Here is a 12,974-nt window from a genome sequence, read left to right as displayed (position 1 = left end):
TATAGCAGCCCAGCGCAGACAGCCATCGGTGGGGAGGCTACAGGCACTGCAATCACATGAGGTTCATATAGCAGGCACTGCAATCACATGGGGTTCATATAGCAGGCACTGCAATCACATGGGGTTCATATAGCAGGCACTGCAATCACATGAGGTTCATATAGCAGCCCAGCGCAGACAGCCATCGGTGGGGAGGCCACAGGCACTGCAATCACATGAGGTTCATATAGCAGCGCAGACAGCCATCGGTGGGGAGGCTACAGGCACTGCAATCACATTAGGTTCATATAGCAGCCCAGCACAGACAGCCATCGGTGGGGAGGCCACAGGCACTGCAATCACATGAGGTTCATATAGCAGCCCAGCGCAGACAGCCATCGGTGGGGAGGCCACAGGCTCAGACAACAGGGCTTTGCCCTAAATGGCATCCTATTCCTCCTTTTTATATAGAGCTCTATAGGCCTGGTCAAAAGTAGTGCATTTAATGGGGAATAGGGTGCCATTTTGGATGCAGACAAGGAGTAAAAATAGCATGCCACAGTGGATTTAGATGCCTGTTCACACACTTCTTAAGAGCCACCGTTGCTAACTCAGCTCTCACTCAGTTTTTCCACTTAGCTTGGCACAAAAGCAGCCAACTGTGAGCCTCACAAAGCTCTAGTTTTATATTTAGGAAAGGTCTGTTTGCATTAACGGGTATTAATGTAATAACTTGGGCTCTGAAGTGTGCTTATTTACTGGCTGGATGATTTTTTTGGATCGGGGTTATGACTTGCCCCCTGCTTCAACCAACATACTTCCATATTTAGTTTAATTTAAGGGTTCATTTCGAGTACTAGGGACTGTGTTCTCCATCCCCAACAGCCGATCACCTGCTCTGGGCCTCATCTGGGACTCCCTCTGCCCTCCAGAGGGTCCCCAACATGGACTCCAAGTCCCTCTCAGGTGTGTGTTTACTATATGCACCTGTCTGATGCTGTATCATACATTTGCGACTGTGTGCTGTGCTCCAAATTACTTTATTGTGGCTTGATAGTGAAAGTAATGTGATTGTGGTGCAGATAACACTGTGGTTAACTACTTCTTCAGTCATCAAAGTGACCCATGTTCCAGTAAGTGACCTTTCTCCTGTCTTGTCCCCAGTGACCCGAAGGTGCAGTGAAGAGCTGAAGAGGGACATGTCTGCCTCAGAGAACACTGCCTCGGCCTCCCTCATCACCTCCTCCCTTTCAGCTGCCTCCTCCCCCACCGCCTCAGTCACCCCCTCCGCAAGGGGACGCTTACGGTATGGACTCTCTCTCTCTGTGTGTATCCTATCTATCTATCTATCTATCTATCTATCTATCTATATATATTTTGCCTGCAATATCAGTTCTGTTATACTCACAGACAATATTTTTACAGTTCTGGAAACTTTAGAGTGTTTTCTATCCTAAGCTGTAAATTATATGCATATTCTAGCATCTGGTCCTGAGAAATAGGCAGTTTACTTTGGGAACGTTATTTTTCTAAAAAATAAAAATAGTGCCCCCTAGCTTCAAGAGGTTTGTTGTAAATGACTATTGTAGCTGGAAACGGCTGATATCTACATCGGCGAACAGAGGCCCATTCAGCTACCATCAGTCCTGTGTTCCAATGGCACGTTGTTGGCTAATCCAAGTTTATCATTTTAAAAGGCTAATTGATCATTAGAAAATCATTTTGCAATTATGTTAGCACAGCTGAAAACTGTTGTCCTGATTAAATAAGCAATATAACTGGCCTTTAGACTTGTTGGGTATCTGGAGCATCAGCATTTGTGGGTTCGATTACAGGCTCAAAATGGCCAGAAACAAAACTTTCTTCTGAAACTCGTCAGTGTGTTCTTGTTCTGAGAAATGAAAGCTATTGCATGCGAGAAATTGCCAAGAAACTGAAGATCTGGTACAACGCTGTGTACTACTCCATTCCCAGAACAGCACAAACTGGCTCTAACCAGAATAGAAAGAGTGGGAGGCCCGGTGCACAACTGAACAAGAGGACAAGTACATTAGAGTGTCTAGTTTGAGAAACAGACGCCTCATAAGTCCTCAACTGGCAGCTTCATTAAATAGTACCCGCAAAACACTAGTCTCAATGTCAAGTGAAGAGGCGACTCCAGGATGCTGGCCTTCTAGGCAGCTCAGTTTCTCAAACTAGACACTAATGTATTTGTCCTCTTGCTCAGTTGTACACCGGAGCTTCCCACTCCCTTTTTCTATTCTGGTTAGAGCCTGTTTGCGCTGAATTATGGAAGGATTATTTTGTCCACAGCTTGACTTGCTAGTCGGTGAATGTAGGGGATGAACAAAAAAAAAACACATTGTATTTTTGAGGTTTTCAATGCCACGCTGATGTGTTGTAGATTTTCCTCTTCTGAAAGGTGCACTGAGGCAGTTTGTCAGACACAGATATAGCCTAGTGCTGGACTGAAAAGCAAGCTTAATGGAGAATCTCCTTTGACAATCCTTTTTAGTCCAAGATCAGGCTAAATATGTGTCTGTAAAACCGCCCCTATGTGTCTGCTTTATTCTTTCTGTTCCTGTGTTCTTTCATGTCCTTCTGTGTGTCCATAGGGAGGAGAGAAAAGACACCCTGTCTGCATTGGCCAGGGAGTACGGGGGGTCCAAGAGGAACGCCCTGCTGAAGTGGTGCCAGAAGAAGACTGAAGGATACCTGGTAATAACCAACAGGATGGGAAAAGGGTGGAGGGTACAGGCTGGTGGTAAGACACACACGTGCATGCACACACCAACTTAGGCGACTACTTGCTCCATCCCATTGGACAATGTTTGGTTTCTCAACAGGTTTGGATGCAGGAAAGATTATCAGATCATTACCGTTACTGTTTTGATCAGTAACGCCTTATGCTCTCTATGGAATAGCTGCAAACACAGATGGTAAACACTGTGTTTCCTTCCTGTTCGTTTCCAATCAGATCCCCTTCCTTCTCCTTCCAGGCTTTTAAGATGTTTACCCACCAGGCAGCATTAAGGATGCCCTGTGTAGTTACCATGGTAGCAGTTAGGCTTTGCCCTCTCCAGGAAGTGTGCCAGACTTCGCCCTAGTCCCGGCCTCTCCTCTGCCAACTTGACCTCTCCTCTCGCTGAAACTCTGACGGTATGGGCAAAGGCACGTTGGCACAGATGGGCATTGTGGGGAACTGTGTAGGGTAAAACAAAAATAGAGGATTATAGTCTCTGTTGTAGCACAAGCGTTCTTAGCCGTTCAGTTTGGGAAATAGAAAGACAAGGCCATTAATACTATGTTAAATAGCCTCTCTTCTTTTTCGTCTTTTCTGTTGGTTTCTGGCAGGGACAGTCCCCTGTCTCCTCTCCAAGTCGTAAATGTTCTCTGTCTCTCTCTCTGTCTCTTACCCCTTTTTGTCATTGTTTTCAGAAGTACTGTAGTTAATGTGTTCATTACCTGTGCTCTGGTGCTGCTAGGTGCCATGCTCACTGTAAACACTGCTACCAGCCATGCCTCTCCTACTGTAGCTCAGCCCTGTTTTCCCACAGATTGTACCTTAATGTTCTCTGCTGAGCTCGTCCTGTTGCTTTTACTCTCCAGCTCTATCCATCGGTGGTTCATATATTTTTCTGCCAACACTGGTAAAGCAAGGGGATGCAGAGAGAATACTTACCTTCAACCTAGCACATATGTATGTGTTCCTTGTTGCTACGTTTGTTTGCATTTTAACAGTCCTTTCTCAAAAGTTTCATTGTGTAAAAAGGTTCTGAGGAAAAGATGCGCTTTAATAACCTGTGTAGTCACTAACTATGGTGAGCCAGAGTTTCTTTGTGGAAAAAGGTTCTGAGGAAAAGATGCGCTTTAATAACCCGTGTAGTCACTAACTATGGTGAGCCAGAGTTTCTTTGTGGAAAAAGGTTCTGAGGAAAAGATGCATTTTAATAACCCGTGTAGTCACTAACTATGGTGAGCCAGAGTTTCTTTGTGTAAGCAGGTTCTGAGGAAAAGATGCATTTTAATAACCCGTGTAGTCACTAACTATGGTGAGCCAGAGTTTCTTTGCCCGCAGCATGTGTAGTCCTGGTTAACACCAATGACACAGGTGCTGTGATCCTGGAGAGACAGTGAATTGGGGTCCCACAGAGAGCAATGACACCTCTTGGAGGAGCCCCCAGGCACTCTCCCCTCTTCCCTGCTCCACACTGCAGTGTTCCTTGTGTAATGGCGCCCTAGTGTCTGGACCATTTCCTTCTGCCCATGTCCCCTGACTCTCGGCTTCTCTGATAATTGACACAGGTCCCCTGTGACCCTTAGTAGAGAGTTGAGGACTGCCTCGCTGTAGACAGGGATTGCGTCCCAAATGGCATCCTATTCCCTATATAGTGCCCTAGGGGGTGAGAAGGTTGGGATGGGGTTACTGAGTTTCCATCGTCTCTGGTAGAGGAAGCTGTCATCTAACATTCCTACAGTGTATTCAGAAAGTATTCAGAGACTAATAGGCTGACCACACGCGAGTGTTGCAAAATACATTTAGAAATCTATGTTATTCAATTATTACACCCACACTGCTCGCACGCGTCAACGAGTGTCTGCGTTGCCAAGGGCTAAAATAGAAGTCCTTTCTGTTTCTGGTGCAGATCGCGCCTCAAGTCCTGCCTCTCCCATCTCCTCATTGGTTTATAGAAGCAGGTACCCACGTGCCATCTCCTCATTGGTTATACCCACGTGGGTGACTGAAAGACGAACTATGTTGCCGGTCGGTGTAGTAATACTATGAAAGTTTAGATGCCAATCACCATATAAGTTCAAAGATGAAAAAGCCTGGAAGGAGGAGAGATGACTAGAAACGATTCGGTTGACCGTTTTATGTATGGATTAATTGTCGGAGTAGAGGACCTTGTGCATTTCATGTAAAATAAATAAATTAGCTAGGAACAGCAAGCTAGCTAAATAGGACAAATTAGCTAGCAAGTGCAAGCTAACTAGCTAAATTGTCATAAATGTTTAATGCTTTTCGACCTGTTCCCAAATTAATGCAATTGGTTCAGAGTTTGTTTTGATATTTTAACCTGCGTGTCATGATCGCGTTTGGTGTAGGGGGTCCAAATTCATTTATGCACGATGGTACGCGCGCAGCCGGTTTGGTGGATTGCTGCAGAGATAGTTGTCTTCTGGAAGGTTCTCCTATCTCCACAGAGGAACTCTGGATCTCTGTCAGAGTGACCATCGGGTTCTTGGTCACCTCCCTGACCAAGGCCTTTCTCCCCTGATTGCTCAGTTTGGCTGGGCAGACAGCTCTAGGAAGAGTCTTGGTGGTTCCAAACTTCCATTTAAGAATAATGGAGGCCATTGTGATCTTGGGGACCTTCAATGTTGCAGAAATGTTTTTGTACGCTTCCCCAGATCTGTGCCTCGACACAATCCTGTCTCGGAGGTCTTACGGACAATTCCTTCGACCTCATGGCTTGGTTTTTGCTCTGACATGCACTATCAACCTTGGACATTCTAGAGACAGGCGTGTGCCTTTCCAAATCTTGTCCAATCAATTGAATTTACCACAGGAGGACTCCAAGTTGTAGAAACATCTCAAGGATAATCAATGGAAACAGGATGCACCTGAGCTCAATTTCGAGTATCATAATAAGGGGTCTGAATATTTATGTATTTCTTGTTTTTATTTGTAGTAAATTTTCAAATCATTTCTAAACCTGTTTTTGCATTGTCATTATGGGGTATTGTGTGTAGATCAATGAGGATTTGTTTTATTGAATCCATTTTAGAGTAACGCTGTAACGTAACACAAAGCAGAGAAAGTCAAGGGGTCTGAATACTTTCCAAATACACTGTAGTGGGCTGACTACAAAGCCATTTATAGTCATGGAACAAGAATAAGTCTCTTTCCACAGCACTTTCTAGAGAGACACACACACATAGTGTTTGGACGCACGTGAGGTGTGTGTGTGTGTGTGTGTGTGTGTGCATCCCAATTGAAGGGCATCCATCCGTGTGGCACATTAAAAAGGTTAAGCCAACCGAACATGAATCCCCCCTACCTACCGTACCTGGTCATAACAACAGGGCTATAAAGGCCCAGACACACACACACACACACAGTCGGCCCTAAATAGCTTCCCGTTGTATATTATGTGGGTTAGAGAGGGGAGCCGTGGGATGCAAGTCGATGGAGATAAACTTGTCCACTAAGCAAACACATAGTGATAAAGTAGTGAAGCTAATACAATGGACTCTTTGATCATCTCTCACTTGAGTGCAAGTCAGTGTGAAGAAACACTAGTGTGCTAAAACTAGTACGTTCTTACACTTCCTTTGAAAGACCACAGTTTGCATCATCTACTGTTGACAGCTGTTGGGGATGACATGGTGAAACATAAGAATGGCCTCGGGCTCAGTGTTTCCTCTGCAGTCTTCTGTGGTGCTGCGCCGTGGCTAAATCCTATAATATAGTTGAGCTGACAGCCGCACTGTTTCACTATGCTTTTATTCATCTAGAAAGATATTTTATTAATGTAGTAGTGTTTTCCGCTAGAAAGCTATGACCTTTGGCTTTCAGCTGGAATTGTTTATTTATATTGGAGAAAAACACTTTCCAACCCATACGATCTAGTACTCAATAAGAGTATAATAATACATAAACAAATATGATGGTATGATAAAACAAAAATTGTGAATGAATAAGCCTTTATTCTTTATATATAAATAATATGTTTTAGGAACATCTACCCCAAACATTTCACCCTCTTTATTACTTTACCAATGACATTAGTGATAGTCAAAATCTGTTACATTTCTGAACATCTCAATCAACATTTGGGACACTGTGACTGCATCCGACGTAAAACATCATGAATAAAAAAACAGACAACCCCTTAGTAGAATAGTTTATCTATTTCCTAGCTGGCTTGTTGTTGTGTGTTCTACGCAAGATCCATATTCCTCAAGGTGTATTCATGTTGCGAGTGTCATAGGGAAGGAAACATGCTTTCTGACCTGCGTCAATAAACATCTATTCTTAATCCCATCACGGGACAGAAGACGTTTTAATGGCCATCGTTAGAAAGAGGAATCTCAGCTTTCCACTTCTAAATATGCTCAAACTTCACAATTTAGCAGCATCATGGTTAAGCATGTTATACCGCTCCGCAATTCGCCATGAGTGCGAAGGGGAGAGTGAGGCTAAATGTAACAGGTCAATTATAGGGTAACTTGGGGGGTAAAATGTCACCCTACCTCCAATCTTTTCTTTGGAAATTGTGATGAGACCGATGCATATTTTGAGTTGAGCAAGAGTAGTGGCAACCAGGGAAAGTGTTGGAGGGGAACATGGTGACATGAAGGGGTAACTCAATATTAGGAAAGTGTTGGAGGGGAAAATGGTGACATGAAGGGGTAACTCAATATTAGGGAAGTGTTGGAGGGGAAAATGGTGACATGAAGGGGTAACTCAATATTAGGAAAGTGTTGGAGGGGAAAATGGTGACATGAAGGGGTACCTCAATATTAGGAAAGTGTTGGAGGGGAAAATGGTGACATGAAGGGGTAACTCAATATTAGGAAAGTGTTCCTAATGTTTGGAATTCTGTGCATATGCACTGTTTTGGGACAAAATGTATCAATTTGATGCTAACTAGTTAAAATATCATATTTGGGATCTACCTAATAATAGGGTAAATGCAGGTGGGCAACCCAATGCTTCAGCCTATTTATTTATAGCCACTATGCTGCATCAGTTGGGCTACAGGTGACAATGCTTTTTGCTAATAGCATACCTTATAATATGGACTGTGCATAGGCTATATTCATGCCATGGTCCAACATGTTAAAATCATTTTACCAATATGTTGTTACACATTTCTGGAGTTGGACATTCTATTTTAGATGGAGTCAGCAAAACAACCTCTTCTCCAACTGCTACACATTATGTAGAGGAAACACTGCTAGGGCTGCTATTATAGGGCCTTTAGTGTCTTTAGTGTTATGCTCTTTCTCTCCTCTCTCCAGAACATTGATATCACCAACTTCAGCAGCAGCTGGAACGACGGGCTGGCCTTCTGTGCTGTTCTCCACACCTACCTGCCTGCCCACATTCCCTACCTGGAGCTCTCCAGCCAGGACAAGGTGAGATGGACCCCCTCAGTCCACTGACCAGAAGGTTCTTCGTGTGGAAATTATATACATGTAGTTCGTTCATCAAATGTATTTTCTCCCTTTTCCTTCAGAAGCGAAATTTCACACTGGCTTTCCAGGCCGCTGAAAGTGTCGGGATCAAGTCCTCATTGGTTGGTGTCCGAGCTAAAATGAACTAATATTTGACTACCACTCAAAAGTGTAGAATGAAATGACCAAGATGCTTGATATGGCTGGAGGGGTGAGAGACATGCTCCCATATCCCTTCCTCCCCTTTGTAAGGCTTGACTAGAAAGACTAGGCAACAGAAAGACAGGGCTGATTATATAGTTCAGCAGCAATGCACACCAACAGTACATAGATTGGCTGGCTGTAGCCCATAAAATACGATGTGCTCATGGCAAGCAGCTACAGCTGACTTAAGAGCAGTGTCACACCAAGGCCAGTTGACTTCATCTTAACAAGAGACAGACTGGGTTTCATTTGTGGGTGATCCACTCCAGAGTGCCGACGGAGGGGGGGAGATTTACTACTGAAACAACAGACACATTCACTCTGCGTCTTGCCTCTTGTCAATTTTACAACCCGTTAGATATTAAATTATAATTGAGCTTTTTTTACAACCAAATCTATATTTGTGATGTAAATGGCATGTTACAGAAGGGTCCCGGCACATTGTTGAGGAACTTAACCTAACCCGTGATTCAATACAGGGGCTCTGAATAAACATGAACAAATAATCCAAAAACCACCAAAATACCTCCTTTCAGAAACAGAAAAGCTCTCAGTATAGTGATGCGGGTTGTACACCAAATTGTCATTCCGAACATTATCCACAACATTATATTCCATTTTGTTTTGACTTGAGCGATACATCTCCGTCCATTCTAGCATGGAGAATAGAACAGGCTCGAGTCGCACATATGGAATATAACATTGCGGATGAAGTTTGGAATGACACAATTCTCCTTTAAGAAGATGCAGTAACACCTCTCAACCTTTCTCTGGTGGAAGGTATTGTGATGTGTGACTCCTAGGTCAGAACTGTATTCCTCACGGTCTCTCACTGACAATATTCTAAACACACAATTTGCAGCGAAAGAAAGTATGCAGTGTGATGTGCATTTTGTACTGCAATACATCTAACATGTCTCTCTTTTGTCTTTCTTTCTCTCTCAGGACATTGGAGAGATGGTGCACACAGAGAGGCCTGACTGGCAGAGTGTGATGACCTACGTCACTGCCATCTACAAGTACTTTGAGACGTGACCCATCTTCAAGCCTGAACACCTCGCTTGCCCACACACACACGTCCAGCCAGGGATGTCATCGCAACACTGGACAACCTTAGAGCAACATCAGCCAATGCTACCTGCGAAGACGTCTGGGACCCTGAGTTCTATGTTAAGCTGCATAGCTTACCTAACTCAGCCAATATATTCCATGTTTACACTGCAATTTTCTACAAACTCTTGGCTTGGGATGCTCATGTGGCTTCTCAGTTTGATTGAATTCTTCAGACTAGGCAGTGGATAGACTTGAGGCCATGGGTATTAGACAATGTGTTGAACTGTCCTTCAACTTTCCCTGGGTCAGTGACTTCCTGTATACTCAAGTCTTCTGGCCTCTTGACCCCAGTCCTATGTGAACTCTGTGCTGCAGTAGCCTACACCATCATTACCTCCAACGTTACACTGTAGTTCATGTTTAGCTAGCTGAAAAAGTAATGTGTGTATGGTTTTGGATTTGGAATACTGCCAAGAACAGGATTGCCTTTTTTAAATGCCTTTGGCTTTGTCCATTTTGTCGCTAAGCTCAATGACTTGAGGGTAAGGGTGATTTACCTGACTGACAGAGGGTCCAGCCTAACTATAGGTGTTCTAAGTAGGCTGTTTTAGCCCAATGCTTTGCTGTGATATTTATTCCAAAGAGATCATAACTTCATACGTATCAATGCCATGTTTGTCTCTTGTTTTTGCCAATTATGAGAATGAGCATTGACCCATTAGGAATATTAATAATATATAGGACTTCTAGTGCTTTTCGAAGGACCCGAAGTCAGAGTTCAATCGCATTGACTACTTTTACGCCATTTATTATTTCTCAGTCCGTTGTGTCCAAACTCGGTAAGCGTGATGGTTGGCCACCACGGCCAGTCTCTGGTTTTACAGTGAGGTCCCTGTAGCACACCCATTCATAAATAGGCTGAACAACACAGGGAGCTGACCTGATAAGCTAACAGTTTGGGCATTAAGGTAAAACCACCACTTACTGTTCAGCAAATCCTCCCTGGTTTCAAAGCACAACGGGATGTGAGGCTCTTACTTAAATGGAATGCGTTTAAACCTTCATCAATTCCATAAAAACCACAATGTTTCAAAGCCATTGGGTGTACTACACACAGTAAAGCCCCTTCCTCCAGCACAGGAAATCATATTAGCGATGAATGTTCCTACACATGGGAAAAGCTTACAATCGTCATTTGCTTTGAAGTAGTTAAATAAGTATGTATGAGAACTTATGAGTTGTGTTTTTGGTACATTGGAATATTCTCCTTATACTGAGATACCATGGGAATATTTCATAACATTTTGTTGTTGCTCATAAAGGCATCTGATAAGGTTTCCACAGCTAAGATGAGCTACAGGTCATTTAAATGGTACTAGTCATTGCCAGGAATCAAGGCTAATAGACAGTGTATAAAACATTAGGAACACCTTCCCTCGGAATAGCCTCAATTCGTCGGGGCATGGACTCTTCCATGTTACAATGCTTCCCACAATGGAGCCCACAGTTGTGTCAAGTTATACACACGGAAAACTGAGCATGAAAAATCCAGCAGTGTTGCATATCTTGACACAAAACAGTACAGCGTGCCTGGCACCTACCACCATACCCTGTTCTTGCCCATTCACCCTCTGAATGGCACACACACAATCCATGTCTTAATTGTGTCGAGGCTTAAAAATCTTTTTAACCCGTCTCCCCTTCCTCTACACTGATTGAAGTGGATTTAACAGGTGACATCAATAAGGGATCATAGCTTTCCCCTGGATCCACCTGATCAGTCTATGTCATGGAAAGAGCAGGTGTTCTTAATGTTTTGTACACTCGGTGTAATGTAAACCTTCCAGTTAGGGTAAGTTGGTGTAACACGCACCCTGCTTGTACATCTTACAGGAACCACTTCATGTCACAATCTTTCCCCAACACTTTCCCTGGTTGCCACTGTTTCGCAACAAAAAAAGTTATATCTGTCTCATCACAGAGTGATTCTGAGGTAGGGTGACGTTTTACCCCCCCAAGTTACCCGACAATTGATCTGTTCCATTTTGTCTCACACTCCCCTATGTACTCGTGGTGAATTGCAGAGCGGTGTAACTACTTACACGGAACACTATGGTCATGATTTTGTTAGGACACTGGTCATGTTTTGGTTAAGTTGGTGTTTTGGTTTCTACAGTTCCTGGTTTGCACCTTGTCATATGTTATCTGATGAAATGGACTCGTTCATAAATAAGAGAATTGGGCTACATTATAAAGGTCACTGATGTCTCGCTGTAATATGAATTGGATCAAAAGTAGACTGAGCATAGCTTGTTATGTACTGTATGGGAACACTTCTCAAAGTAAAGAGTTGCCAGTCCGTCCTAGCTAACAGTAGGCAGAATGCCAATGTATTCTTCTTTCCTTCTCTCCTTTTATAGCTCCACTCTGTTTAGTCAATGATTTAAAGACATGCTCTGGTACTTTTGTGACTAATCCCGCTTTGGGCTGGATGTGTCAGTGTAGTTCATACATAATCTATGAGCTGAATTACTCTTTTACCTCAATTAACCACGAAATCCGTCATTTGAAAGTGACTGATTTCTAAAAGCTGTGCTGTCATTTCCCCCCCCCCCCCCCCCCTACATTTCGTCCCATGTGGGCCAGCACCCTAGCAATTCAGGTTCCATCCAATGAGATTCAGCCCCTTGCCATTTTAAATGATAGCTAGCAAGAATCACACAGCAGAGCAAGAACGAGAGAAATGACGTGGTGCACAATCTGCCGACGTGATGTAGTAAGCAATTTTCGGGGACCACTTTTGGCTCGTGGGTGCTACTTTTAGAACTACTGGCTAAAAAGTACCGGAGAATCCCTTTAAGGTACCTGGGCTCATTTGACCATGGTTGAGCCTCCAACTACTCGTGTCAGAGGACCATTGAGTTAAAAGCATTCCCAAATACAAATTGGGTTGACTTAACAGTTGTCCTCAATGTAAAGTTAACACTACTTGGCCGTTTTAACTTATTACGAAATTTAAAAAGTATTTTATGTTTTTTGAATGAGGAGAAAAGCATATTCAAAGAAAATGTCATGTTTTTTTATTCACTTTTGTGTGCGTTTGTGTTGAAGCTTGTATCTTGATGCAATACAGATGACTGCAGTTGAATTCACTGAATAACTTAAATATTTTCTTATTGTTCTTTTTTTAGACATCTGTAATCTATTATTGATTCTGTTTTTTAATTCCCCATTGCTAATAAACTGTTACATGCCTTACAGGCTTATTTGTATTTATAAAAAATGTAAGCTATAATTGAGTTCTTGGCCACTTGAATATTTCTCTCTGAGACTACAAAGTAGAATGTTTGCTTTGCTCCAATGAAGATTAAAGCACTAGTTCTAATGCCACAGGCACCACATCCTATATCAACATACCCACATGGGTCGTTTGTGTGGGCTAGACCCTACACTTCTTTCCTCATCCGCCTTGCAAGGAAATGGTTTATAGAAAGTGTTGCTGCCTGTAAGGTTGCTGTCAACACTCTTGTAACAATATTGCAGTCATCTTGGTA

At 43.1% G+C, this 12,974-nt stretch overlaps 1 protein-coding gene across 1 annotated transcript in view; it reads left to right on the top strand.

Annotated features, from left to right (window-relative positions):
• Positions 1-12,680, top strand: part of LOC115121845 (cytospin-A-like) — a 37,391-nt gene extending 24,711 nt beyond the window's left edge. Inside the window, exons 10-15 of the mRNA XM_029650989.2 lie at positions 865-945; positions 1,144-1,285; positions 2,595-2,697; positions 8,008-8,124; positions 8,226-8,285; positions 9,313-12,680. Coding sequence (XP_029506849.1) covers positions 865-945; positions 1,144-1,285; positions 2,595-2,697; positions 8,008-8,124; positions 8,226-8,285; positions 9,313-9,402 — 593 coding nt within the window. The 3' untranslated portion in view covers positions 9,403-12,680. The remainder of the gene's footprint in view (positions 1-864; positions 946-1,143; positions 1,286-2,594; positions 2,698-8,007; positions 8,125-8,225; positions 8,286-9,312) is intronic.
• The last annotated feature ends 294 nt before the right edge of the window (positions 12,681-12,974 follow it).

This window comes from Oncorhynchus nerka, linkage group LG4, assembly GCF_034236695.1.
Source record: "Oncorhynchus nerka isolate Pitt River linkage group LG4, Oner_Uvic_2.0, whole genome shotgun sequence".
Classification (NCBI taxonomy): Eukaryota; Metazoa; Chordata; class Actinopteri; order Salmoniformes; family Salmonidae; genus Oncorhynchus; species Oncorhynchus nerka.
Note: the sequence above shows the minus strand (reverse complement) of the source record. Positions and strands in the feature narration are given on the sequence as shown.